General features: G+C 54.5%; 1 protein-coding gene across 2 annotated transcripts in view; it reads left to right on the top strand.

Annotated features, from left to right (window-relative positions):
- MRC2 (mannose receptor C type 2) overlaps positions 1-25,055 on the top strand; it is a 56,062-nt gene that overhangs the window by 20,576 nt on the left and 10,431 nt on the right. For both annotated transcript variants that reach the window (XM_031468844.2, XM_031468843.2), the window contains exons 2-22: positions 7,546-7,947; positions 8,679-8,852; positions 9,019-9,183; positions 9,403-9,516; positions 9,976-10,119; positions 12,760-12,948; positions 13,111-13,265; positions 14,570-14,677; positions 16,466-16,581; positions 17,049-17,197; positions 17,789-18,006; positions 18,749-18,891; positions 19,989-20,091; positions 20,358-20,496; positions 20,606-20,641; positions 20,904-21,064; positions 21,151-21,218; positions 21,924-22,024; positions 22,315-22,451; positions 24,570-24,684; positions 24,805-24,968. In XM_031468844.2, coding sequence (XP_031324704.2) covers positions 7,546-7,947; positions 8,679-8,852; positions 9,019-9,183; positions 9,403-9,516; positions 9,976-10,119; positions 12,760-12,948; positions 13,111-13,265; positions 14,570-14,677; positions 16,466-16,581; positions 17,049-17,197; positions 17,789-18,006; positions 18,749-18,891; positions 19,989-20,091; positions 20,358-20,496; positions 20,606-20,641; positions 20,904-21,064; positions 21,151-21,218; positions 21,924-22,024; positions 22,315-22,451; positions 24,570-24,684; positions 24,805-24,968 — 3,101 coding nt within the window. The remainder of the gene's footprint in view (positions 1-7,545; positions 7,948-8,678; positions 8,853-9,018; positions 9,184-9,402; positions 9,517-9,975; positions 10,120-12,759; positions 12,949-13,110; positions 13,266-14,569; positions 14,678-16,465; positions 16,582-17,048; positions 17,198-17,788; positions 18,007-18,748; positions 18,892-19,988; positions 20,092-20,357; positions 20,497-20,605; positions 20,642-20,903; positions 21,065-21,150; positions 21,219-21,923; positions 22,025-22,314; positions 22,452-24,569; positions 24,685-24,804; positions 24,969-25,055) is intronic.

Here is a 25,055-nt window from a genome sequence, read left to right as displayed (position 1 = left end):
TGGTGGGGCCCCTGTGTTGGGTATTGTTAGGTGTACTGTACATGATGAGGGGCAAGCAATTTGGCCTGGCTAGAGTGGAGGGGTGGCTCGGGAGGAGAGGGGGTGTGAGAAGCCTGGAGGGTGGACAGCAGAGGGAAGCCCACACTTGCCCAGGATTTTGGTGAGGCTGTGGCACAATTAGGTAGGAAACTGGGCCTCAAAAGTCCTTGACTCCCCTGCCCTCCGTGGAAGGAATGCCCCGCCTCAGGTCCAGTGTGCGTGCATGGACATGGACACAGCCTCTGATAGAGGATGGTGCAGGGTGGGGTGCTGGGTCCCCAGAGTAGCCTCTCAGCAGGGCGGGGCTGGCAGCTTCTGCTGACTCGGACATTTCCAGCCCTGGCCTCAGGGCCAAGCGACTCATTGAAAACAGCTGCTCCTTTTGGCTGGCGGCCTTGCGGGCGGCCCTTGGCTCTCCCTGGGATGACCCCTGGCCTCTGCGTGGCCTGGGGAGGAGTGCCGATGGGGGAGATGGAGGAGAGGCTGGATGCCACCCAGCTGTGCCCTCTGGGACCAAATCTTGTCAGCTCTTGGGGCTCACCAGCTGGTCCCTGGTCCCTGATCCCCAGCTCTCTAGTTGCTGAGCCAGGCTGGTTGCTGGGTCCCCAGTCTTTGCTCCTGCCATCCCCCCAACTTGGAACACCCTCCCTGTCCTTGTCTCTGTTTGCCCCTTTCTGGATTTTGTTTGACATGCCTCTCATTCAGTAGATATTTGTGGAGGGCCTGCTGCATGCCAGGCACTGTGCTACAATTAACTTCCTTCAGCATAATGTCTTCAACTTGTGATGGGGAGCAGCCGTCTCATCTGAGATCAGACCTCTGGCTGCCTCCAACGCTAGGCTGAGTCCGGGAAGCGGCAGGGACGGCTGAGAGGTTTTGCTCCAAAAGACAGGCAGTTGTGAACGTCTGCACTCAGCCTCAGGACGCCACCAGCACATCATGTGGATTTCATGGCAGACGAGAAAGGAAAGGAGGCCACAGGGACCGTCCATCGGGGGGGAGAAGATGGGGTTACTCAGCGTAGGGCAGACAGCTTGAAAACCCAGTTGCCCCTGAGCAGAGGAGTAAATTTTCAGGGTGATGCCCTGGATGTCTGAAAAGCAAGGGAGTGTGGAGTCCACACCAGAAAGATTCCTGTCACACTTCAGTTTCCTGGAAGATCTGTTTCTGTCCATTTACCCCCAGCCATGCAGTATAAATTAGACCTGACTGATTTGCACCTTGTTGATGTGTTGCTTATAACTTTGTCGTGGATTACTTCGTGAGTTCTGCCTCTCCGGCTGCATTTGAGGGCAGAAGCCCTGTCCTTTTGTTTCCCTGTAGTACCTAGTACAGTGAGTCATAAATGCTTGTCTGCATGGATGAGAAAGCCTCTAGGGGAGCAGCGATCAGGAGCATGGGGTGGGTCCAGCCTCCCAGCACCTCCTCTGATGTGGCCCAAGAAGCTCATCACTGATCTGACGGTCAGAGGGGACCCCAGAACAGGCCTCCAGGGGAGTAAGGAGCGTGGACCAGTGTTTCATACTGGGGGAAAGGCTCTGGCTCCAGCGCCTAGGGTTGTGTGTTTATCAGGATTCTTTGGTTATAAAGATAGAAACTCGATGCAAACAAGCTCAGCAAAAAAAAAAAAAAAAAAAAAAAAAGGAACGTGGCTGCAGACAATCCTGAGTGATGCCCAGGATGGAATAAGAGCCACGGAGATCTCGGCGCCTGGACGTTTTGCACCATGAGGACTTGCAACCTCTCCTTCCATCTCTCAGCTGTGTGTCTCTCTCCATGTTATCCCCTTTCTTACCTACAGCAGCAAGGCCTTCTCCTCATAAGGAAACGTGGCCACGTTTGGCAGCCCCAGTTTAGTGATCTCAACAGAGAGAAGAGACTTCATGTATTTCAGGGGAGGACTCTGGTTTAGCCCTGTTTGAGTTAAGTGACCAATCACTGTGGCCGGGGGATGGACACGATTATTAGCTAAGGGTGAGCCCTGGGTCCACTCACATAGCCAGAGATGCAGGAAGATTTTTTATAAATAAGAAAGGGAAGCGGATGGGAAGTTTGCTGGGCAGACAAAAGCAAAAGCCAGAGGCTACGGGCAGCTCAGTGAGGTCAGGGAGTCCATTATTGTCTCCACGCCTTTCACGCAGAGCCTGGCACCTTCCAGCCCTTATGGTGCCCAGATTTATGTCTGTGTGGCTCATCTGGACACCCTTGCTGCCTGGCACCCCACCTGGCCCTGATTAGATTCTCAATCCGTATCTGTTGAACGAATGAATGATGTGCAGCTGGTGCTCAGTGCATAGTTCCCTGCCTGGCTTCATTCATTCATTTATTCATTTATGCACTCACCAACAAGTGCATCGTGACCCGCAGCTTGGTGCCTAGTGTTGTGCTGTTGGTGTGCTTGCCATCAGAATACAAGAGGTCATCTTGGTCTCTGATGCAGGCATTACCAAGATTCCAGTAAGGGCCACTTCCACTCCCTGCATGCTCCCCAGGCGAGTGGAGGGAGGCTGTGGGGTGGGTGAGGCTGGAGGGGGTCTTCTGGGAATGGGGGGCCTCAGGCCTCTGTGCTTTGAGCTCCCTCTGCCACTTCGTGTGTGCTTGCTGAGAGCACGGATGCAGAGAACACAGAATTAGTTCTCAAAATGCCTTCGCGCCCTTCCCTCTCTCTGCAGCACTGCCAGCTCGGCCGAGGCCCAGCTAGATCTCCTCCTCCATTGGCCCCTGGAGAAACAGCTTCCTTTCTGTGTGGGCCCAGCCCCAGCTCCAGCCCTCAACTTTGGGTGAAAAACGCCCTCTCCCGAGGGTCCCCCAGGCCCCTAGCTGGGCTGAGCGCCTGGGTTCTACCTCGTAGAAGAGCCCCTGGCCTCCCCTCGGCCCAGCACTGCTCCTGCAGGCCTCCCTGCTGCCCCCAGATTCCTCGTCCTTCTCTCATTCGCTGCCATTCTGTGACCTACATTCTTCACCCTCAGCCTCCCCCGCATCCTCAGTGACTTCAGAGAGTCTGAGGGCACAGCTCCCTCCTCTGTCCCCAGACACCTGGATTTTAGGGGCCTGTTTGCCCTCACGTCCTGCTGTGTCCAAACCCACTGTTCTCTAAGTAGGAGGGAGCTGTGTGTTTCCTCGTGTTCCCGGAGTTGCCTGGTACATGCTGTGCGCAGAGCAGGCACTCCAGAGAGTTATGTGGATTTGAATCTGTAGAACTTCAGACGGCAGCGTTGAGGGGGTGCCGTGGGGGCTTGGAGTGGTGACTGATGTAACAGGAGGAAAGGCCTCAAGAGGTACTGCGATTGGATTGGACATCCTAGCCCCTTCCCCTCTCTGGACCTCAGTTTCCTTACCTGTTAAGCTGTGGGAAGGTGGCCTGATCCCAGCCTTGCCTCTCCTGACCGACATGGGCCTCTTTTGGACCCTTCATTTGCCGCTCGCTGTGACTGCTCAGCCTGGCTGGGATTAATTTAGCCCACGCGTGGAGGAGAAGGTTCTGCCCCCTGGGCTGCTGTGGGCTCCCGTGGCGTTTTGGGCTGTACGTCCAGTCCCATCTCTGAGAGCACCCGTGGAAGCAAGCACTGCTTTCTTTCTTTTCTGGTCCCAGACCCTTTCCCGACCCCCTGCCAAGGGCTGCTTTCTGTTATTACTGTCCTTGATGGAGGGGATTTTCTGTGAATCAGATGCCTAATCCTTAGAGGAGGCTGGGGCAGGCCTGGATCCAGTCCTGGGCCAATTTATGGTTCCAGGAAGGTGGCTGGAAGGGAAGGAGCAAGTTGAGGGGAGGGGCCCTGATGTGGGAGGATTAACTACATCGGTTGCCGTCGTTGGTCCTTCAGTCAGTCACCTGTGTCTTGCCCAGGGAGGACCCCATCCTGGTGTTGTTGGAGAACAGAGTGACCAGTGTCGCTCCCCCACTGGCCTTCCCACTGTGGAATTTTGAGCGCTCGGTGGCAGGAGGCGTGTGCGCTCTGTTTTAGGAAAAGTAATTTGGCAGCTGGGACAAGGGGCAGAAAGTTAGACTGGTTGGTTGTGATTGTTATCTAGGAATGAAATTCATTCATTCATTTGTTCATTATTTGTTACTAAGCACTGCTGTGTGTCAGGCAGAGTGATAGGTCCTGGGGATACAGCAGTGAAGACAGAGCAGGTCCCCAGAAGCTTCTGAACAAGATGGGAGACAAAATGAACAAAACCATGTCAGATTCTGAGTTCTGGTTCTGGAAACGGCAGGTTAATTTGTATTAGTCTAACTCTCCGGCCAAGAGTCCTTAGAGGCTAAGGCGAACAGCACAACCAGGCAGACGCTGGGAGGAAAGGGTCCTTGACCAGGAAGATGCGGATGTGGGAGGGGTTCATTTAAGCAGCTTCTCCTCCTGAGAGCGCTGCCCATCTGAGGAGCTCAGACAGAAGGTGGCAGCTTCACTGGTAGGAGCGGAGGGGCGACCAGAAAAGCTAAAACTCGAGAGGGAAAATCCAGGAAAGGCAGGCCATGTTTTCCCACAAATTCTCCTCAAATCCTTGGCAGCTTGTAAACTGTGCAGGGGCTGAGTGCAGCTTTAAGAAACCGAGCAAGAAAGGGCAGCTGGGAGGAGACATTTCAGTGAAGTCCTGGTGCTGGGGACACAGAGTTTGGAATTCAAGTTCCACTGAGTTAGAAGGGCTTAGTAATTGCTTAAGGTTTTTCTTTGCAACTCTAGAAGGGCCTCACCTTATGATTAAACCCAAGGCTAAGGGCCACGCCTTCCGACTAAAGGAAAAACCCAAACAACCCCACCCTAGCAAAACCTAAAACCAAGCCTCCACAGGAGCTGGATGATCCACCAGCAATTTAACTGCCTGTCACAACAACACTCAGCATTCTTTAGGAAGATAAAAAATCCAGGCTCCCCTTAGCATGTCCTCCACAACATCCAATATGCAATAAAAACACCCAGGCTCCTTGTAACGTTATCCACTATGTCCAGTATGTAATAAACATTACCAGACATGCAGGCAGCAGGAAAAAGTGACCCATAATCAAGAGAAAAATCAGTCAGTAGACCTAGACTCGCAGATAACCCAGATGTTGAAAAAAAATCATATAATAACACGTGCTGTGAAAAGAATTACAATCAAGTAGATATGCTTAGAGTAACTATGATTACTACTTGAGACTGAGAGGTCATGGAGGGCCTCTGTAAAGATGTGGCTTATTTTGAAAGGTGAAATGCCAGGCAGAGGAAACAGTGCAAAGGCCCTGGGGCAGGAAAGAGTCAGGCCTGTTCAAGGAAGGGCAGGGAGATCCCTGTGACTTGAGCAGGGTGGAGTAGTATGATCTGAGATCAGACTGGTAGGTGAGGCCAGAACATGTGGGATCTTGTGGCTTGTAGTAAGGAGTTTGAGTTTTATTTGAAGAATGTTGAATCGCCTTTGAAGCCCTTGAAACAGGAGAGAGACTAATCTGACTTACACTGCTTTTTCTTTTACTATGAGAGAGGCTGTTATGTCAAATATTTCAAATATTTAAGAGCCAGTTACGTTTTTAAAGCTGTGTATACATATCTATTATTCATTTTCTACTATATTGTTGCTGTTTTCCTTATAATTTATCATATTTTTTTGTAGCAGCTCTTTTTATATTAGGGAATAAACTATTTGCCTCTAAAAAGTTACATATATTTGGCATTTGAATTTTGACTTTGTTTAGGGCATTTTTCTTGCCATGGAAAAAATTTTTATGTCATTGAAGTCATTACTATTTTCTTCATGACCTTCAACACTCCAGTATTATTTAAAAAAATTTTTGGAACTTATTTACATGTCTAAAGATCATTCTGCCTGGCTGTGAAGAATGGCTTATAGAGGGATGATCAGGCCAGCATGGTGGAACAGAAAGATGTTGGGGTTTGGACTCAGAAGACCAAATTTCAGCTCCATCTCTCTCCAGCCTTATGACTCTGGTCAGTTTGTTTTACTACCCATAGTCAGTTTCTTTGCCTATAATGTCATCATCATCATCATCAAATTTCGTGTACTGGATCCTATTCCAAACGCTTTATGTGCATTATCTCATTTAACCTTTACCGTAGTCTTACTATGAGGAAACTGAGTCATAGGGAGGTTAAGCAACATGCCCAACTCACACATTAAGTGGCAAAGCTCAGATTCGAACCCTGGCAGTCAGATTCATGCTTTCAAGGCATGAAAGTTATCCTGAAGAGCAAATGGCTAATGGATACAAAATTTCTTTGGAGACTGGGATGTGTTGAATGTGTGTGTTGTGTCCTGAATGGCAGCTGAGGAACAAGAGGAAGGTGGTGAAACTTGGGTGTTAGAGAGACCTGGATTTGCTCACTGGCTGTGTGAGACCACGCGTAGGTCACGTCAAGTCTCTAAACTCGGGTCAGTTTCTTCCTTTCTCTCTCCCTTTCTCTCTCTCTCTCCACATTTAAGATATAATAACATCTTTAAGATATAACAGTTCTGAGACATAATTCACATACTGTAAAACCCACCTATTTAAAATGTGCATTTAATTGAATTTTAGGATGTTAACAGAATTGCGTTGACTATCATGACAGTCTAATTTTTGAACATTTTCATCACCCCCAGAAGAAACCCTGTACCTGTTAGCAGTCACTCTCCATTCCCGTCACCCCAGTCCAGCCCCAGGCAACCAATGATTTACCTCCTGTAAATTTGTCTTGATTTTTTTTTTAATCTGTTAGGTTTTTTTTTTTTAATTGAAGTACAGTCAATTACAGTGTGTCAATCTCTGGTGTACAGCACAATGTCCCAATCATGCATATACATACATATATTTGTTTTCATATTAGTCTTGATTTCTTAATCTGTAAAGTCAGTGTGCTGGCGGCAAGTTGGATTTCAATGTCTTCCACGGAGTATCTGCTGGGTGAGGTGATGGGTGAGAAGATGCGGTATCGGGGGAGCCAGAGAGCTAAATGCTGCCTAAAAACTAAAGAGTGAGATGGTTATAGGGGCACGAATGGATGGTGGTGAGTGGTTCGGAAAGAGTCTAAAGGAGAGGAAAGGATGGAGCTGGTGAAGCTCAGGAGCAAGAGGGAAACGTGAGACAAAATGACTCCAGGTCAGAGAAGAACTTTGGCAGAAAAATACCGCTGTGTAACGGAGGTTGAGATAAAGGTTGTGGTGTGGTGTGTAATATAAACACCTCTATCCTCCTCATAAGCGCTTCCAAAAAATGAACAGTTCCCCGCTTGCTATATGGAGTTGGGTTTGCTTTTAGGGGTGGGACAGAAGGCTGAGCCCTGCCTCCAGGTGACATGGGGCTAGAACAGAGGCTGGTCATGAGGGCTCCTCCTCCCTTGGGCACAGGGGGACAGCAGTGTCTCTCACCACTGCCCCAAAGGGTTGGTAGTGAGGATGAGTGATTTGCTGTAGGAGAGAAGGCTCACAACCCAGCACCGGGACTGTGGTCAGTGTCTGTGGGCAGCACCGGCCCTCAGGGACAGTGGGGAGAGCCCCGGTGATGGCTTCATGTCCTGCCTTCCCTTCCAGAACCCAACGTCTTCCTCATCTTCAGCCACGGACTGCAGGGCTGCCTGGAGGCCCAGGGTGGGCAAGTCCGAGTCTCCCCAGCCTGCAATGCCAGTCTTCCTGCCCAGCGCTGGAAGTGGGTCTCCCGAAACCGGCTCTTCAACCTGGGCACCATGCAGTGCCTGGGCACAGGCTGGCCAGGCAGCAACACCACTGCCTCCCTGGGCATGTATGAATGTGACCGGGAGGCGCTGAGCCTTCGCTGGCATTGCCGCACACTGGGTGACCAGCTCTCCCTGCTCCTGGGCGGCCGCTCTGGCAACACGTCCAAGGCTGGCAGCCCCGAGCGTGGTGACCAGACTCGCAGTGGCCAGTGGCGCATTTATGGCAGTGATGAAGATCTATGCTCCCGGCCCTACTATGGTGAGAAGCTGCTGGCAGAGGAGGGCTGGGGCCCGGGTGGCAGAGGGCCTGGAGCCACAGAGGGACAGACGCTGGGGTGACAAAACCTTGACCTCTGCAAACTTCTGGCAGTCACCTCTTTAATTGTAATGAGAAGAATTTTTGAACAATTGAGAAAATGAACTTCAAAGCATTTAATTTGCTTCTTAAAAAAATTATGAAATTAACATACTCTTGGAAGACCTCAAACAGTACAAAAGCATGTAACAGAAAACTAAATGAGAAATCCCTTCCCCCAGGCCCGCTCTTCAGGGGAGACCCCAAGGTAACCCCCCAACAAGTGTCTTGATCCCTGTTTTGCAGGGGTGAACGGGGACCAGAATCACCCAGTGAGGGGCCTTTCCTGCTGGGCAGCTCCATCCTGGGCCCCTTTTCCTAGAAGCCACATAGAGTTCCAGGATGTAACCTGGTGTGAGGGGCAGCTGGATTTTGGACAGGCATAAGGGCGCTGGTGGACACCCATCCTTCCCAGCCCTATGAGATGAGCTGTGGGACCTCTCTTAGGCTTCTGGGCTGACCTGATGGCAGAGGGAGCCTTGAAGCCACTGTTTGGTGCCACTGCCCCTTCCCGCTCTCTGCTAATACCTGCTCAGCCCGGCTCCCCGGGTTATAGGGGGCTTTCCCTGAGGGATGAGGGGGCTGGGCAGCCTCTGGGGTCCAGTTGCCTAGGGCCTGGCTCCCCTCTCCTGCAGAGGTCTACACCATCCAGGGGAACTCCCACGGGAAGCCGTGTACCATCCCGTTCAAGTATGACAACCAGTGGTTCCACGGCTGCACCAGCACGGGCCGCGAGGACGGGCACCTGTGGTGCGCCACCACCCAGGACTACGGCAAGGATGAGCGCTGGGGCTTCTGCCCCATCAAGAGTGAGAGCAGAGCTGGGTGGGGCTGGTGGGAGGCTGGCCCTCATGGGCCTCTGTGCAGGTGGCAGAACTTTTGGGGAGGCCCCTCTGGTAGCGTGGGGCAGTCCCTGTGGGTCTCTGCACTCCTCCAGGGCTGGGAGGGACCTACACCCGGCTGTCATGGTGGCAGGTAACGACTGTGAGACCTTCTGGGACAAGGACCAGCTGACTGACAGCTGCTACCAGTTTAACTTCCAGTCCACGCTGTCGTGGAGGGAGGCCTGGGCCAGCTGTGAGCAGCAGGGGGCAGATCTGCTGAGCATCACAGAGATCCACGAGCAGACCTACATCAATGGTGAGGCTGGTGAGGGACCCCGGGCCTGGGCTGCTTGGCCGGGCCTGGCTCACTCTGCGGGCAAGGCAGGGGGGCAGGTCTCAGGCACCTGCCCCCACTTTTGGAGGACCCTGAGCCCCTTCTGCCTGCCAGTGGGGGTAAGGATGCTGTGGGTGGGGTGGAGAGTGGAGGGCTGAGGATGGGGCAACCCCCTTCTCACGGTCGCTCTCTTGCTGTCAGGGCTCCTCACTGGCTATAGCTCCACACTGTGGATTGGCCTTAACGACCTGGACACCAGTGGTGGCTGGCAGTGGTCAGACAACTCGCCCCTCAAGTACCTCAACTGGGAGAGTGGTGAGGCGCGGGGTTCAGGGCACAGGGCGGCCTGGGGGACCCCACAGGCCCTTGGTCTCTTGTTTACCCCTTCCCTGGTACCCTACTCCAGGCGAGCAGTGGGGATGGGGGCAGATTTTCTCCCCCTTCTGGAGTGGGCACCGCTGGTCCATGCAGTGCCTCTGTCTGAATTAGGAGCGGATGCCCTTTCCTCAGGGCACAGGGCCTCGGGGATGGACCGGTTTCATTCCCACGCATCCCTTCCGCCGCGGGCACGGGGCTGTGCATCAGCAGCCCGGCCAGAGGTTTGGGCCCACGTGGGCCCGGGTGAGGAAGCAGCGAGGGCGGAGGGCCGCAGCGGAACACCGGACGTCTGGGCTGGCTCGGGTTTCCGGGGGCGCACGGGGCTCCGGGTGGGCTCCTGGGGCCAGGGGGTGAGTTTCTCTCTCCTGGGGCGCTGGCGCCCTGCTTTCCCCACAGATCAGCCGGACAACCCGAGCGAGGAGAACTGCGGAGTGATCCGCACGGAGTCGTCGGGCGGCTGGCAGAACCGCGACTGCAGCATCGCGCTGCCCTACGTCTGCAAGAAGAAGCCCAACGCCACGGCAGAGCTCCCGCCTCCCGGTGAGCGGCGGCCCCCGCGCCCGGGGTGGGGGTGCGGCTCTCACGGCGCCGGCGCCCTGGCCCTCCCTGTTCTCTACTGGTTCCGCTGACCTCTGAACAAATTGAAATGCGCCGTTACTGCGTTCGTTCGGGAACTTCTGTGGAGAACCGTGTTAGAGGCTTCATTACTGACTGTGACCTCCTGGTGGTCACAGTATGCTGGAGGTGACAGACATCTCAACACACAATTGGCATACCCTGAGTTATGCACTATTATCAAAAATATGTCAAATAAATATTAGAGGGGCTTAGAGAAGAAATTGATTACGCTTTGAGAGTTAAGGAGGATTTCATGGAAGTGACATTTGATTTGGGCTTTTCAAGTTCAGGATAAGTTTTAAAAGGCATAAGAGGTGTGAGGGAAGGGTATTTCTGGCAGAGGGAACTGCCTGTGCAAAGGCATGGAGGCATGGAAGTTCACAGCAGCTTTAAGTGATGGTGAGTATCGCACCGTGACTAACGGTTAGAGTATAGACCTACTTAAACTGTGGTCCCTGGACCAGCAGCATAGCCTCGCCTTCCCAGATGATGATATAAATGCTTGTTATAAATGCAGACTCTCAGGTGCCCCTCCCCCACCCCAGTTAATTGAATTAGAACCTGCATTTTGCAAGCTCCTTAGGCAATTCATGTGCTGGGTCAGTTTGAGAAGTCCTGGCTTGGAGGGCATGGGGACAAGAACAACTCCAAAAGGCACGTTGCAGGCAGTCCCTGAAGGATCGTGGCTTCGGATGAAATATCAGTAGGGCCAGGTAGGCTGTGGGAGCCTTTGCAGTCTTCTAAGGCAGGGAGTATCTTGCTCACATTTGTGATTCACTGCCTAGCCCTAGTGCTAGGGGTGTGACCCTGGGCAAGCAGCTTAGTCTCTGAGGTGCAAATTGAGGATAAACTCTTAACCCCTTGTGTGGTTGCTGTAAGGCTGGAGACCTGGCCAGGCTCAAAGGAGCGGCTTGGCTCCGCAGGTGGCAGAGCTGGTTGGAAGGAGTGCTGCAGGAGTCAGTCGCCATGGGAACAGCCAAGCAGGGATTTGTACAAGGGAAATATGGCAAAACCAGAAAAAATTCACAAAACACAGAAAGCAAAGAGCTTACAGTGTGAAACTTTAGCTTCTGGCAATTAAAGTGTTGTGAAAGACTGATTCAGGGCCGTCAGCCACTGCTTTCTCCCCTCACCCCTTGGGGAGTCAGGAGCAAAGGCTTAAAACATTGGCACTCCACATCTAGGGTACCTCACCTCCAGCTGGCGGGAGCCTGACCGATTCCAGGTCTTTCCAGAAGCTGCTTTCTCAAAGAAGGAGGGCCACAGGGTGGAGTATGGTTAGTAGGGCTGAGCAGCAAGCCTGGCCTCTCTGTGGTCCCCACTGAGACTGCCCCTCACCGTGTCCTCTGTCCCCTGGATGTGTCCTGTGTGGCCACTGTGGAGAGTCCTCCTCTGGGCCTCACGGACCTGCAGATATGTCCCTGGCCTTGGATTTCCTCTTTCATCCTGGCCCACATCTCTGCATGAGCCATATTTTGTAGGAAGTTTCTTGGGTGGGCTCTGTCTTCAGGACTCATCACTCAAAGCACGTCATTTGGAGGGCAGGCACCATCATGCCCGCAAAGCAGCCACATTTCATGAGCTCCCTTCCTCCCCCAGCCCAAAACAGGTCCCCCTCGGGGCTGAACACCCACTAAACAGTTTTGTCTGGGTGGCAGCCTGGGGTCTTAGCTGCTAATGAGAGGTGATTGATGGGTCTTGAGCCAGGGAGTGAGCCTGCTCAGGCTCTTGGCCCTGCCTACTTTGCCGGATCTCTGAGAGATTGTATGGCTGGACCCTGGAGCATCTCCCAGGATGGAGCGGATCCCAGTGGGGTTACGCTTCGAGTGGTCACATGCTTTCTTGCCCAGTCAAGCAGATTCCTGCCTGAGCCCGAAATTGTGGGTGGTTCGAAGTCTTGTTTTCTCTTGCCAAGGCCAAAGTAAGGACTTGTTTGCCTCAGCTGCCCTTGGACTCTGATCCCCAGAGGGTGAACCTGAAATGCACAAAAGTAGGGGTGAGGAAGGGCCTAGGACCTTTGGAGGGGTGCAGGGAGAGGAGCTGGGGGTGGGAGAGGGAGCAAGAGGAGAAATCCCAGCCAGGGATTACAAGCTGCTGACCCGGGGAGGCCCCACTTCTCCACCCTCTTCACCCCAGACTGACAGGGCCATACACCATAGATGCTCTTTGAGACAATGACGGTGGTGCCACTTATTAAATAAACAAGGTGAACATGAGATAAATCGGAGTCTTACAGCAGGAAACCCCATTTACAGAGGAGGAAACTGAGGCTCCAGGGGCTGGGCTGTCCTGAACCCCCCCATCTCTTTCTGAGAGCCCCAGCTAGAGTGGCCATCCTGTCTTGGGTGAAATCTGCCACCACTTCCTGGTGCTCTAGCTGCCTTGGAGGGTTTTGTCTTTTCATCATCATTCAGCGTTCAGATCTGTCCTGGTGGGAAGGGTGGATTTGGGCAGGTTTGGGGAGGAGGTGACTTTGGAGCCCTGGCTGCATTGACACCCAGTGGGTTGGTGCCCGGGCTGGGTGGCTGGGTCCCTGAGCAGCGGCCTCTCGGGTCTCCGCAGATGTGTGGGCCAACGTGAAGGTGGAGTGCGAGCCCAGCTGGCAGCCCTTCCAGGGCCACTGCTACCGCCTGCAGGCTGAGAAGCGCAGCTGGCAGGAGTCCAAGAAGATGTGTCTGCGGGGTGGGGGCGACCTGCTCAGCATCCACAGCATGGCCGAGCTGGAGTTCATCACCAAGCAGATCAAGCAAGGTGAAAGGCTGAGCGTCCAGGGGGCTGGGGTGGAGGCCGGGGCCTCCCGAATGCCCGTCCTGTCTGCCCCAGAGGCTCAGGGATGGTCCCTTTCCCCCCCTGCCAGTGGCTGAGGCTGACCTCCCAATGTCCTCTCACCCCTCTCCCCTACTGCGCCCTCAGAGGTGGAGGAGCTGTGGATTGGCCTCAACGACCTGAAACTGCAGATGAATTTTGAGTGGTCCGATGGGAGCCTCGTGAGCTTCACCCACTGGCACCCCTTTGAGCCCAACAACTTCCGGGACAGCCTGGAGGACTGTGTCACCATCTGGGGGCCGGTGAGAACTCCCTCTCCCTATCACAGGGCCCCAGGACCCACCCACTGCTTCCTGGTGCTACCCCAGCTGAAAGATGTCCTATCATCTCCTACCTGTGACACCACCCCCTTGCCTCTCAAGAAGCCCCATCTTCATGCCCCAGTCCCGTCCCTTCCACCTGGAGAGATTGCCAGGATTTGAATCACCTCTCCACTGCCAACTAGCTGGGTCACTTTGGGCAAGCTACTTAACCTCTCTGTGCCTTGGTTTCCTCATTGTCAGTGGAACTCTAATGGTGCCAACTGCAGAGGGTCATGGGGAGGATTAGAAGAGTTAATTCTTGTGCTGCCTTAGGACGGTGCCTGCAGTGATCTTGATCTCCTACCAGCTGCACTTCCCGCCAGCAGGTGGCGTCAGAACCCATATTATGTGGACAGGCTCCGCAGACAGGGCTGCTGTGTGCCAGCCCTCCCCAGCCCAGGGTCCTGTCCCTTCAAGGAATGATGGAGTCAGGACTTTTTGCCATGGCTTTGGCTGAGACACACTGTGGGTCAATGAATGAATTGATTCAGGGCTTCAAGCAGAGATAAGAGACCCTTAAAAAACAGACAAAACCATAGGGACAGACTGCTCACTCCAGAGACAGAGAGGACATTCTGCCATGACTGTGAGGACAGGCAACAGAGCCAGGGACTGTGGAGGCATCTGACTTAGGGGATGCTCTTTAAAAGTTATGAACAATTATTTGCTGGGCATCTGCTATGTGCCAGGCATTCTCCTGGGGGCTGGGACACACAAACACCGTTGCCCTCTGGATAGAGCTCAAGGCAAACAAAAACTGCTGACTGGGTGCCCTGGACACAGGAGGGCCGAGGACTAAGTTCCTCGGCAGCACCATCCGCCCAGGTGAGGGTCTGGGCACACGGCCTCCGCTCATCCTGGATCTGCAGGTACTGGCTGGACACCTTGCCAAACTGGGACTCTTGTCTCCCTGTCCTGCTAGTAGTCTTAGCCAGCTTGTCCTAGATGTTTATGCAATGAGCTCTAAAAAATTTAAAAGAGCACCTTTTCCCATTTAGACAGCGCTTGTCGAAGTTTCAGGGCATTTGCACACCAGCTCTGTGTGCTCTCATCAGCCCTGTAAGGCTTACAGCCCTCATCCTGCTCTCCCTATTTTCCGGCCTGGAACACAGAGAGGTCAAGCTTCCTGCTCAGGCTCACATAGCATGTCAGAGGCAGGGCCACGTCTGGAAACCAGGTTCACTGAAGGGGTTTGGGAGATTTGGGAGAGATGGTCTGAGACTCCCCTCACCCTGTGTCCCTAGGAAGGTCGCTGGAATGACAGTCCCTGTAACCAGTCCTTGCCGTCCATCTGTAAGAAGGCAGGCCAGCTGAGCCAGGGCACCGCTGAGGAAGACCACGGCTGCCGGAAGGTGAGGGTGCTTCTGCAGCTGCCTGGGAGGGGTGCCAACCAGGGGAGCTCCCAGGGGAGCGAGGGGCAGGTGGAATCCTACAGTCTCCCATGGCCTTGGCCCTTCCTTGGCACACGCCTCTCTCCTATTCTCCAAACTGCTCCGGTCCAGAAGGAGTGATAGTGGATGAGGTGGGGTGGGGGAGGGAGGCTGTTGGGAGGAAGCAGAGCTCCCCACTCCCAGCCCCGAGCCCGGCTCCATAGGAAAGTTGCTCCCTGAAGGCAGCAGAGAACCAGGAGGTGGGGGTGGGCAGGCCCCCATTCTGGTCCAGTTGTCACCTGCATGCAGGCTGTTGGGGAGAGCCCGTGTCCTCTGTGCACCCAAGTCCTGCTGCCCCACCTCAGTCTTTGCTGCCACACAACACACCGTTGATACAGTATGTGCTCGTCTGTCTCCTCAGGAGGAACGAGGCCATTCTGGTGTCTCCCTCCTTGTGTTCTAGCCCCAGGAGGGAAGGGGTCAGGACTGAATGGGAGAATAAATGAGTCCGGGAGAGGGTATGAAAGAGGACAAGGGGGTGTTGACCCATTTCCCTCCTCCAGGTCCACTCCCGGCCCCTGACTGAGCAGGGCATGAGTGGTGGTGTGGACACATACAGTTACTTACTTGTAAAGGAAACTGTGCCTTGGGTCTCTGACGGCTCCCTCTGCCGAGGCCACGCTCCTCCTGCCAGCCCCTCGCTGCCAGCCCCTCGCTGCCAGCCTGGCTTCTCACTGTTTTCCTTTGGATTCAGGCCCCTTACCACAATCCCCCAACCTTCCCCCCAAAACTCTCCTCCAGGGAGGAGGAGGGAATGCCAGCAGGCATGACCTCCAGTGGGGAGGAGAAGAGAGCAGACAGGGGCCTGGCTGGAGAGTTTGGGGGCCGGCGTGGTCAGGGTGGCTCTGATGAGGTGGGACAGTGGGGTGGGGGCATCACTGAGTGCCCTGCACCAGGGCTGGCCTGGAGTGAGTCGGGGTGGGCATTGGGCAGCCACTCTTGGGAGAATCAAGGGTCTTAGCAAGGGTCTCTGCTGAGCGTATGGGACTCTGTGGCCCCCCGTATACACACATATACATGTACACACAAATGCATGCATATATACCCCCACATACATGCACATCCCCCACATGCTCCCTCACACATACACACGTATGTGTATGTGTGTGTGCATGCATAGGTGTGTATGCATATATGTTTATATGTGTATGCATGTATGTGGCCTCCTTGGCCTCGTGGGGGTGGGCGGTGGAGAGCCAGCGGCTTAGGAGCTCAGGAGGGGTGGTCTCCCTTCGCAGCTTTGCTGCCCCTCGCTGGGCCTGGCGCACGCTCCAGCTTTTCCAGGCCCCTGAGGATTACCAGCCTCCTCCACATCCTGGCAGCTCTCCCTGTTTTTTGGCTCTGGTTTCCCAGCCAACTGGCAGTTTTCCCACTGCATCTCTTGGTTCAAATGCCCAAGAGAGGAGCCCATGGGCCACTCATCTTTCTTGGCCACGCTGGGGCCCGGGTGACTGGCTGCCTCTTTGGGCCAGGCTTCCACGCAGGTCTGGCTGTTGTGGGCCTTGGTAAGGAGGGGAGGGTGGAGTGAGAAGGTGCAGAACACAGCATGGAAAGAGCTGGCTCTGGTGTCAGACCAGTCCCCTCTGTCCCATGCCCAATCTGCAGAAAATTCATTGGTGCCATTGATGGCATTGCCCTACCCCAGGATTCACGGGTGAGAGGACAGTCCTCCCCACACATGCCCCTTTTCCGCCCACTGTCTTGAGCCAGGGTTGGACGTGGCACAGCCCATCCTGCTACTGGCTGGGAGAGGACCAAGTGACCTACAGTGAGGCCCGGCGCCTGTGCACCGACCATGGCTCTCAGCTGGTCACCATCACCAACAGGTACAGGAGGGGGACCAGCCCTCCCCCAGGTCCTGGCCTAGTGTGGTCCCTCCACTAGCGTGGGCAGCATCCTGCCATCAAGTGCAGAGGGACCTGAGTCCTTGGAGCTTCAGCTGGCTCCAGGGCCTTTTTCTAATAGTGTCACCAGAATGACTCGCGTTTATTAAGTGGCCCCAGCATGGGGCAGGTCCTGGGCAGGGACAGGAATAGGCATTGGAGTGAGCTGGATGCCCAAAAGAGGTCTAGGCTGTGTCTGATTTTCTCTCTTTCTTCTCAGCAAGGCATGGAGGTGCAGACAGTAGAAGGGGAGCTGGGTTACTGTGTGTCAGCTGCAGGGGGTCCCCCACTTCCCTGACCAAGTTTCTGATCAGGCACAGCACCCAAGCTCCTGGAGCAAGGCATCTGGCCCGTGGCCCAGGGAATGGCGGGGGGCAAGCTCCCTGCCTCGACCAGCCTCCCTCCTGCAGGTTTGAGCAGGCCTTTGTCAGCAGCCTCATCTACAGCTGGGATGGCGAGTACTTCTGGACGGCCCTGCAGGACCTCAACAGCACCGGCTCCTTCCGCTGGCTCAGCGGGGACGAGGTCATGTACACCCACTGGAACCGGGACCAGCCCGGTGAGCCCCTCCTCTTTGACTTTCCTTGGTGAAGCTGGGAGGCCACGGTGGTCCAGCCCTGCCAGGACCGAGGCCGTTCGTGCAGTGTGGTGACGTGGTCAGGAGGACAGGCTCTGGAGCCAGACCGCCAGGCTCAGGTCCTGACTGCACTTTATTAGCTTCGTATCTTTGAGCCTCAGTTTCCTCATCTGTCCAGTGGAGTAATGATACTTTCCTCACAGGGTGGGCCTGAGGCTTAAGTGGCTTAATGTGGGTCAAGCTCTTAGAATTGCACAAGTGCTTGCCGTTACGATTAGTACCATTTCGCATTCATTGTCTTTTTTAACCCTTTCAATAACCAGATGAGGTAGATGATGAAAGAGGCTCAGAGAGGTTAAGCAACTTGCCTGAGGTCTCACGGAGTAAACATAGAACTAGGACTCTGCCTCCATTCTCTTCCTTCCCCTGGGGCCCTGATTCCACAGAGCGTGTCCCTGCAGAGATGGCCAAGCTGGCCCCCAGTTTGAGGGCCATGGTGGTGCCCTGCGGGATGTGGGAGGGCTGGACTGTGAGTCCCTCTCAGCGTGCGGGTCTCCCTCCTCCCTCCTTCAGGGTACAGCCGTGGGGGCTGCGTGGCCCTGGCCACGGGCAGCGCCATGGGACTGTGGGAGGTGAAGAACTGCACCTCGTTCCGGGCTCGCTACATATGCCGGCAGAGCCTGGGCACGCCAGTGACACCCGAGCTGCCTGGGCCGGACCCCACACCCAGCCTCACCGGCGCTTGTCCCCAGGGCTGGGGCTCAGACCCCAAACTCCGGCACTGCTATAAGGTAGGCAGCCTGTAGGCCTGGGGGTGGGGGAGTAGGAAGGAAAAAGAAGAGCAAAGAGACCGCATCCCTGGCTGGTGGGTGGCCCCAACCATGATCCAGGCGGCTGGGCCCCAGAGAAACTTTTCCCCAAAAGGACTGCAGACAGGGACTTTCTGATGAGCTCTTGTCAGTGGAATCTGAGGCCTGGAGCGTAGTAGGTGCTCAGTAAACCTTTGAGGAATTGGAAAAATCCCATAGAGACCATTGGTTTCAGTTCTCAGTGTTGGGGCCAAGCTGACTGCTCTTCAGAATTGCCTGGGGAGTCTGATTTTAAAAAATCTTCCCGGTTGCCACTATGGAGATTGGGATTCAGTGGGCTGTGATGGGGCCTGGTAATCTGTGTTTTTCAAACCCTGCTGGGTTTGGGAGCCACTGATACAGTCCACAGTCCCGTATTATACAACAAAGCTGAAGTCTGGGGAGGGGAAAGGACTTGCCTATGGCAAATTGTGGCTCCGTTGGGACAAGAGCCCAGATCGGCCTGCTGGTCGGGGAACCAGGCAGGGAGTGTTCTCTGGAAGATGACTATCAGCTCCTGTCCCCTGGGACTCATTCTCTGGTGAGCAGGACTGTCTTAGTGAGCTTGGACCCACTGTCCAGTGAGGCCCCAGCCTCGCTTCCCATTCATGTCATGGGAGGGCAGGTGTCCTATGGGGAGATGGGCCGGGGGACCAGCTTGGACCACTGGACTTTGCTCCTGCAGGTGTTCAGCTGGGAGCGGCTGCAGGACAAGAAGGACTGGGTCCAGGCCCAGGGGGCCTGCCAGGAGTTGGGGGCCCAGCTGCTGAGCCTGGCCAGCTATGAGGAGGAGCATTTTGTGGCCAATATGCTCAATAAGATCTTCGGGTACTGAGACTGTGGGGTGGGGGTGGGGGGCCCTGCATGCACGAGTGTGTGCCTCTTCGTTTTGCTGGACAGGGGCCAGGGGCCAGGTGAAGGTGACCCCAGGGAAGCCTGTCTCAGGGCTTGAAAGACCTGTGTATCTGCTGCTAGTGCCAGGACCATCCTGTCCTCCCTCTGTGGAGTCGGAGACCCTGTGTTGCTCACCAAAGCCAGCAACACCCACCTCAGACTCACAGATTTTACACAAATAACCACCCTCACCATCCTTCCTCCATGGCAAAATCTCCTGTAAGCTGATCCAAGTTGAATGCCCCATCACCATCCTATAATAGCCCACACTTCTCAATGAACAGCTTTTCCTGAGAGACAGGAAGAGAAAGGCTGCAAAAGTGAGCATTTGCCCACGAGGTCCCTCCAGAACCCCATCTCTGTCCTGTGGGCTCCTAAGGCATCTTGTGACACGCAGCTCTGTAATTCCCTTGGCACTGGGAGAAGTCCAAAGGGATCCAGGCTTCCAGCGGTATCGCCTCCTAGCAAACATCATGATTACATTATTTGACTAGTAATTATAATAGCTCATATTGATCGCTCCTCACCACGTACCAGATACTGTGCTAACAGTCAATCCACGTTCAGCACCCTCCTTAGCACTCTCACGAACCCTACAAAGTAGACCTTATCTCTTGTGGGCTGATAGAGAGGTTGGCTTATTTGCCCAAGGTCACAGAATTGATCTGTGGGTGACCCAGGACTGGAATCCAGGTGCATCTGATTCCAGGGCCCCAGGTCTCTGCACGATTCCCATTGACTTCCTAATGTGAAAGCCTGTAGTCTTGATGGCAAAGCAAACCCCACCCAAAGGGAAACAAAGGAAGGGAGCCAGGCCATCACCCCCAGTGAGCCAGGCGCCTGGTCCAGCTAGCCCAGTTCTCTCTGGGGAGAGAACTTGTTAAGGGGGCCCCAACAGTGTTTTGCCCAGTGAGCGTCAAGCCAAGATGGAGAGGCACCAGGCCCTTGGGACTGCCTGCATCACAGCTGCAAGTAGCCTCTACTCCTTTCATCCCTCATGTCTTCTGTCTCCACCCCTGGTTGTGCTTAAGTGAATCAGAGCCCGAGATCCACGAGCAGCACTGGTTCTGGATCGGCCTGAACCGTCGAGACCCCGGAGCTGGGAAGAGTTGGCGCTGGAGCGACGGCCTCGGGGTGAGGGGGCCTGTAGGAGGCGGAACAGGTGGGCGGGGCCTGAGTGGGCGAGGTCTGGGCATGGGCGTGGTCTTTCCGAGGTGAGCGAGGTTTTGTAGAGGCAGGGCCTCTGGCCAGAGCTGGCATGTAAAGAGGAAAGGGGGGCTGGTGTCCAGACCAGGTTGGGGGTTCCCAGCTTATATCAGGCCTCTTGTCGGCCTGTTATGGGGGTAGGGGGCAGCCTGCACCTGGTACCTGAGATCCCTCTCCCCCTCCGACCTCATCAGTTCTCTTATCACAATTTCGACCGGAGCCGGCACGACGACGACGACATCAGGGGCTGCGCAGTGCTCGACCTGGCCTCCCTGCAGTGGGTGGCCTTGCAGTGCGAGACGCAGCTGGACTGGATCTGCAAGATCCCTCGAGGTTGGGTGGGGTGGCTGGAGGACAGGGGATGGGGTGAAGGGCAGCGGGGCCGGGGATCCAGGAGAGGGTCCCCTTTCCTGCAGCGTCTCTGTCCCTGTTGTCCCCGTAGGCGCGGATGTGCGGGAGCCCGACGACAGTCCGCAAGGTGAGGTTCCCTGCCCATCCCCCATGGGCTAGAAGGAAAGGGGCGTCATCTCCCAAGCAGGGCCTGGTAGGGTCAGAACGAAGGGAGCTAGGGGTTCCAGCAGAGGAAAGGAGGATGGGGCATCTGCAGCCCTATTGGCGGAGGTCCGATGGGCTCGCAAGCCTCGCCTGCCCTGGACCCCCCTTGTCCTCCATCGGACATGGCGGGGCCGGCAGGCAGCCCCAGCCTGGCGGCCATTCCTACTGCCGCTCTGTCCCCACAGGCCGGAGGGAATGGCTGCGTTTCCAGGAGGCCGAGTACAAGTTCTTCGAGCACCACTCCACGTGGGCGCAGGCGCAGCGCATCTGCACATGGTTCCAGGCGGAGCTGACCTCCGTGCATAGCCAGGCCGAGCTGGACTTCCTAGGGCACAATCTGCAGAAGGTGGGCACGTGAGTGAGCCGGGAGGGCAGGCCTGGGAGAGAGGGAAAGGCCCTGCCCACCCTCACCTGCCCACCCGGCTTCCCTAGTTCTCTCGGGGCCAGGAGCAGCACTGGTGGATCGGCCTGCACACTTCAGAGAATGACGGGCGCTTCAGGTGGGAGCCCTGAAGGGGCAGTGGGCGTGAGAGGGGCGCATGCGTAGATGGCTAGCCTCAGCCCAGGCTGGAGGTAGGGAGGCGGCCCCACACAGAGACAGACATTTGGATTTGAATCCAGCTCTGCCTCTTGCAAGCTGTGTGGTCTTGAGCAAGTGACAACCTTTATGGGCCTCGATTTTCTCATATGATAATGAAACAATGAGACCTGCCTGGTAGGACGGTTGTGAGTATTAGAAATAAGGTATGTGGGTCCTTAGCACAGCATCCAGAGCAGTTTTGGACACTAAATAACCGCAGCTCCTATTATGCTGGGGTCACTCATGAATAGCTCCCTCAAGATGTGGGCAAGAACATGTGATGGTACAGAGGGGCCTCTTTGTATTTGGGGTCCATCTACCAGCAGGAGGCATGGAAGCACCAGGAGCATGTGGGTGTCCAAGCACAGTGTTGTGCTTGGACCCCTGCTCTGGGATTCTCAGACTTCCTTTCTAGTTAGAGAAGTGAATGCCCAGGAGGGCTGGCCTTACCTGGAGGCACTAGGTCCTTGGGTCCCAGCTGCACTGAGCTCAGTAGCCCCATTCCTCAGCCTGTGGCCACTGAGCCCCAGGATTTGGGCCCTGGTCCCCGCCCCTCATTACTGCTTGCAGGGGAGGTCGAGCCCAGTGCCAGGGCTGGAGTCACCCCTGGTCTGTGCCATTGCAGGTGGACAGATGGTTCCGTTATAAACTTCATCTCCTGGGCACCCGGCAAGCCTCGGCCCATAGGCAAGGACAAGAAGTGCGTGTACATGATGGCCAGCCGAGGTGAGGCCGAGGGGGGTGGGGAGGGTGCACATGCCGAGGAGAGGGTTGATGCTGAGGGCAGCAACATGAGCCTGGGCAGGGGCCATCCGTTTCTCTTCACTCTCTCTGTTCCCATGACCCAAGGAGGGCTAGACCCAGGGAAGGGAGGGCCTGTCCCTGTGGTCCTGCAGCCACAGGACATGAGTTCAGAGCTGGACACAGAGTCCTGAGCCCCAGTCCTGCCTCCTCTCAGCACATGAAGCCAGGGTGGGAGCTCTGCAGTCGGGGTGACTGCTCTTCCCTTTCTGCAGAGGACTGGGGGGACCAGAGGTGCTTGACGGCCTTGCCCTACATCTGCAAGCGCAGCAACAGCACCCGAGAGCAGCAGCCGCCAGACCCGTCGCCCACAGGGGGCTGTCCTTCCGGCTGGAGCCAGTTCCTCAACAAGGTAGGCGCTGGGGAGGGGGCACCCGAGATTGAGAGGGTTTTAAAAAAAGTCTTTAAAAAAAGAAGATTTTTTAAAACAACGTTTAGAAAATTCTTAACCGAAGTGCAGCTAGGAAAGTTTGGGGCAATAAAATTAATCAGAATGAATATGCCTCTAAACATGTTTTCAAAATGTTCCCTCTGTGGTGTGAGTTTCTTTCCAAAAGTGGTTATTTTCTGACTCACGGGCTGATTTATCAGACCTGCTTAGACCTTCATTGTTTTTACCCACAAGGGCTCATCCCAGGAAGAGAAGGGCACTGTTTCCTTCTGGTTTGCCCTAGCATTGTTAGTATGAATTTGGATCCTTCTGTTCTTTGCAGGACATTCGTTGTAAGACCACTTAGCCCAAGTGCGAGGACTGGTTTAGTTAACACCAGATGACATAATCCATAAATCTTTGTCATTTGTTGGCGTGCAGCCAGCCCTTGGTGCTGTGAAGCTCTCGCTGTCTTCAGAATATTCAAATGAATACTATACCTTTCTGCCTTAAAAAAAACAAACAAACAGAGTAAGACATGTGTAGTATTAACATTTTGGAAAAAACAGAAGAAAAGAAAACTCACTCATACTCTCCAGAGATAACCACTGTCCATATTTGTTACTCCACTTCCCGACTTTTTCCACATAATTGAGATCATACTAAATAACACAATTTTACAGCCAGGTTTTCTTTCTCAGTATTATATTTTGAGCATTTTTTCAGATCATTAAATTTTTCCAAAAACTTACTCTCATGGCTTCTCCCACCTAATATAAAGCAAAATTAGATCTTATATGTGTAATTGGTCCCTTTCTTAATGCGTTAGCGTCATTGTAATGATACCAGTTACACTCCTGTCTAACAAAAGCTTTTCAACTATGCAAGGCTGTTTGCCCCTTCACTGCCCGGCCCCAGACACCTTGTTTTACTAGTTTCGTGTCCTCCCCTGCAGTGTGTACAGGTCTGCCTCTCCCATGAGCTTTAAGTTCCTGGAGAGCAGGGCCACTGGCACCTGGCTTCTGCTTACTACACCTGCATGTGGTAGGGAGGCCCCAGGGGTTCACTGGACTGAACTGAATACTTCCTCGCTTTCGCTGCTTCTTCTCGCTGGCACTGATGGCCTGCTGCTTCTAATTTTATGACTGATTTTACTAGTTATTTAAAGGAGGCTTCAGAGTGGCTCTGAATTACTTCTGTGAAGTCAAATGCACAGGCCTTGTGACAAACCTCCAGAAAACTTTTGCATTATGTCTCAGTTTACAGCCTTCTACCGCACATCTGACAGTTGCATCCGGAAGTTGGTGTTAGATGTAATCATGACTAGTCAGAGCCTTCTCTTTTTAAGCACCTACTCTGTGTCCTGCACTCTCTTTAATCCTGAAAATGATCCCAAGAGACAGGTATTTTTATTCCCATTTTATAGAAAAGTTGAGGCCAGAAAAGTCAAGTCCAGATGTGACTCGCCCCTTTCCTGCCCTTCTTTGTGACTCCAAAGTTCCCTCACATTCTTCCTCCCCCATCTCACCACCTCTGAGCAGAAAGTTACTGGAAATCTTTCATCTCCAAATATAGAGACTTCACCTGATAACAGATGCCCCACACAGGGTTCCTTTAACCTTGTGGAAGTAATAAAGGTGGAGAAAGAGAAACATAAAATTACAGAGTTAGTAGCTGCTGCCTAACAACGGTCATTCCAAAATAAGGATTAAGATATCCTAGAGATGAATATTAAGTTCACAGGGCAAAATGACAGATTTCAGACACTTGGAAAGGTGTTTGGCTGAGAGCAAGACAGACCTTGTCCCCAGGCGTGGCCCAGGCGCTATTGTCGTGGATAGTAGCGTATCTGGTGGCCCAAAGAAATCTTCCCACTTAAAAATTTCCCAGAGCGTGGGCAAGTTCTTGAATCTGCTGTGCCAGGTCGAGAGGGTGCTGGTGCCTTGGTCAAGGAGACCCAGGTGTCCTGGTTCTGATTTTTTTGCTCACGGCCCCCAAAGCCTCCCCCGGGCCTGCGGCTGTGGGGTGTGCAGCGGAGTTTCTGGGTTTGTGGGCCAGGGCGGTGGAGCTGGACGTCACGCCTCCCCCTCCGCCCTACAGTGTTTCCGAATCCAGGGCCAGGACCCCCAGGACCGGGTGAAGTGGTCAGAGGCACAGTTCTCCTGTGAACAGCAAGAGGCCCAACTGGTCACCATTGCAAACCCCTTAGAGCAAGGTAGGATCGGCCCTTGGGGAGGCCCTGGTCTCCTCTGACACAGTCTCCCCAAAATGGCTAGAGCAGAGCAAGCAGGGAGCTGCCCTGTCACTCATAACTCTCTCTTCTGGGGGACTATAGCATTCATCACAGCCAGCCTGCCCAATGTCACCTTTGACCTTTGGATTGGCCTCCATGCCTCGCAGAGGGACTTCCAGTGGGTGGAGCAGGAGCCTCTGCTGTACGCCAACTGGGCCCCTGGGGAGCCCTCCGGTCCCAGCCCAGCTCCCAGCGGCAACATACCGGTGAGGAAGCCCCTCCCCACTCTTTCCTCTGCCCCTCACCCCTGCCCTGGCCTGCAGCCCTTGCCTTCTCTCCCAGGGACCCCCTCT

The sequence above is a fragment of the Camelus dromedarius genome, chromosome 16 (assembly GCF_036321535.1).
Source record: "Camelus dromedarius isolate mCamDro1 chromosome 16, mCamDro1.pat, whole genome shotgun sequence".
In the NCBI taxonomy this organism is placed as follows: domain Eukaryota; kingdom Metazoa; phylum Chordata; class Mammalia; order Artiodactyla; family Camelidae; genus Camelus; species Camelus dromedarius.
Note: the sequence above shows the minus strand (reverse complement) of the source record. Positions and strands in the feature narration are given on the sequence as shown.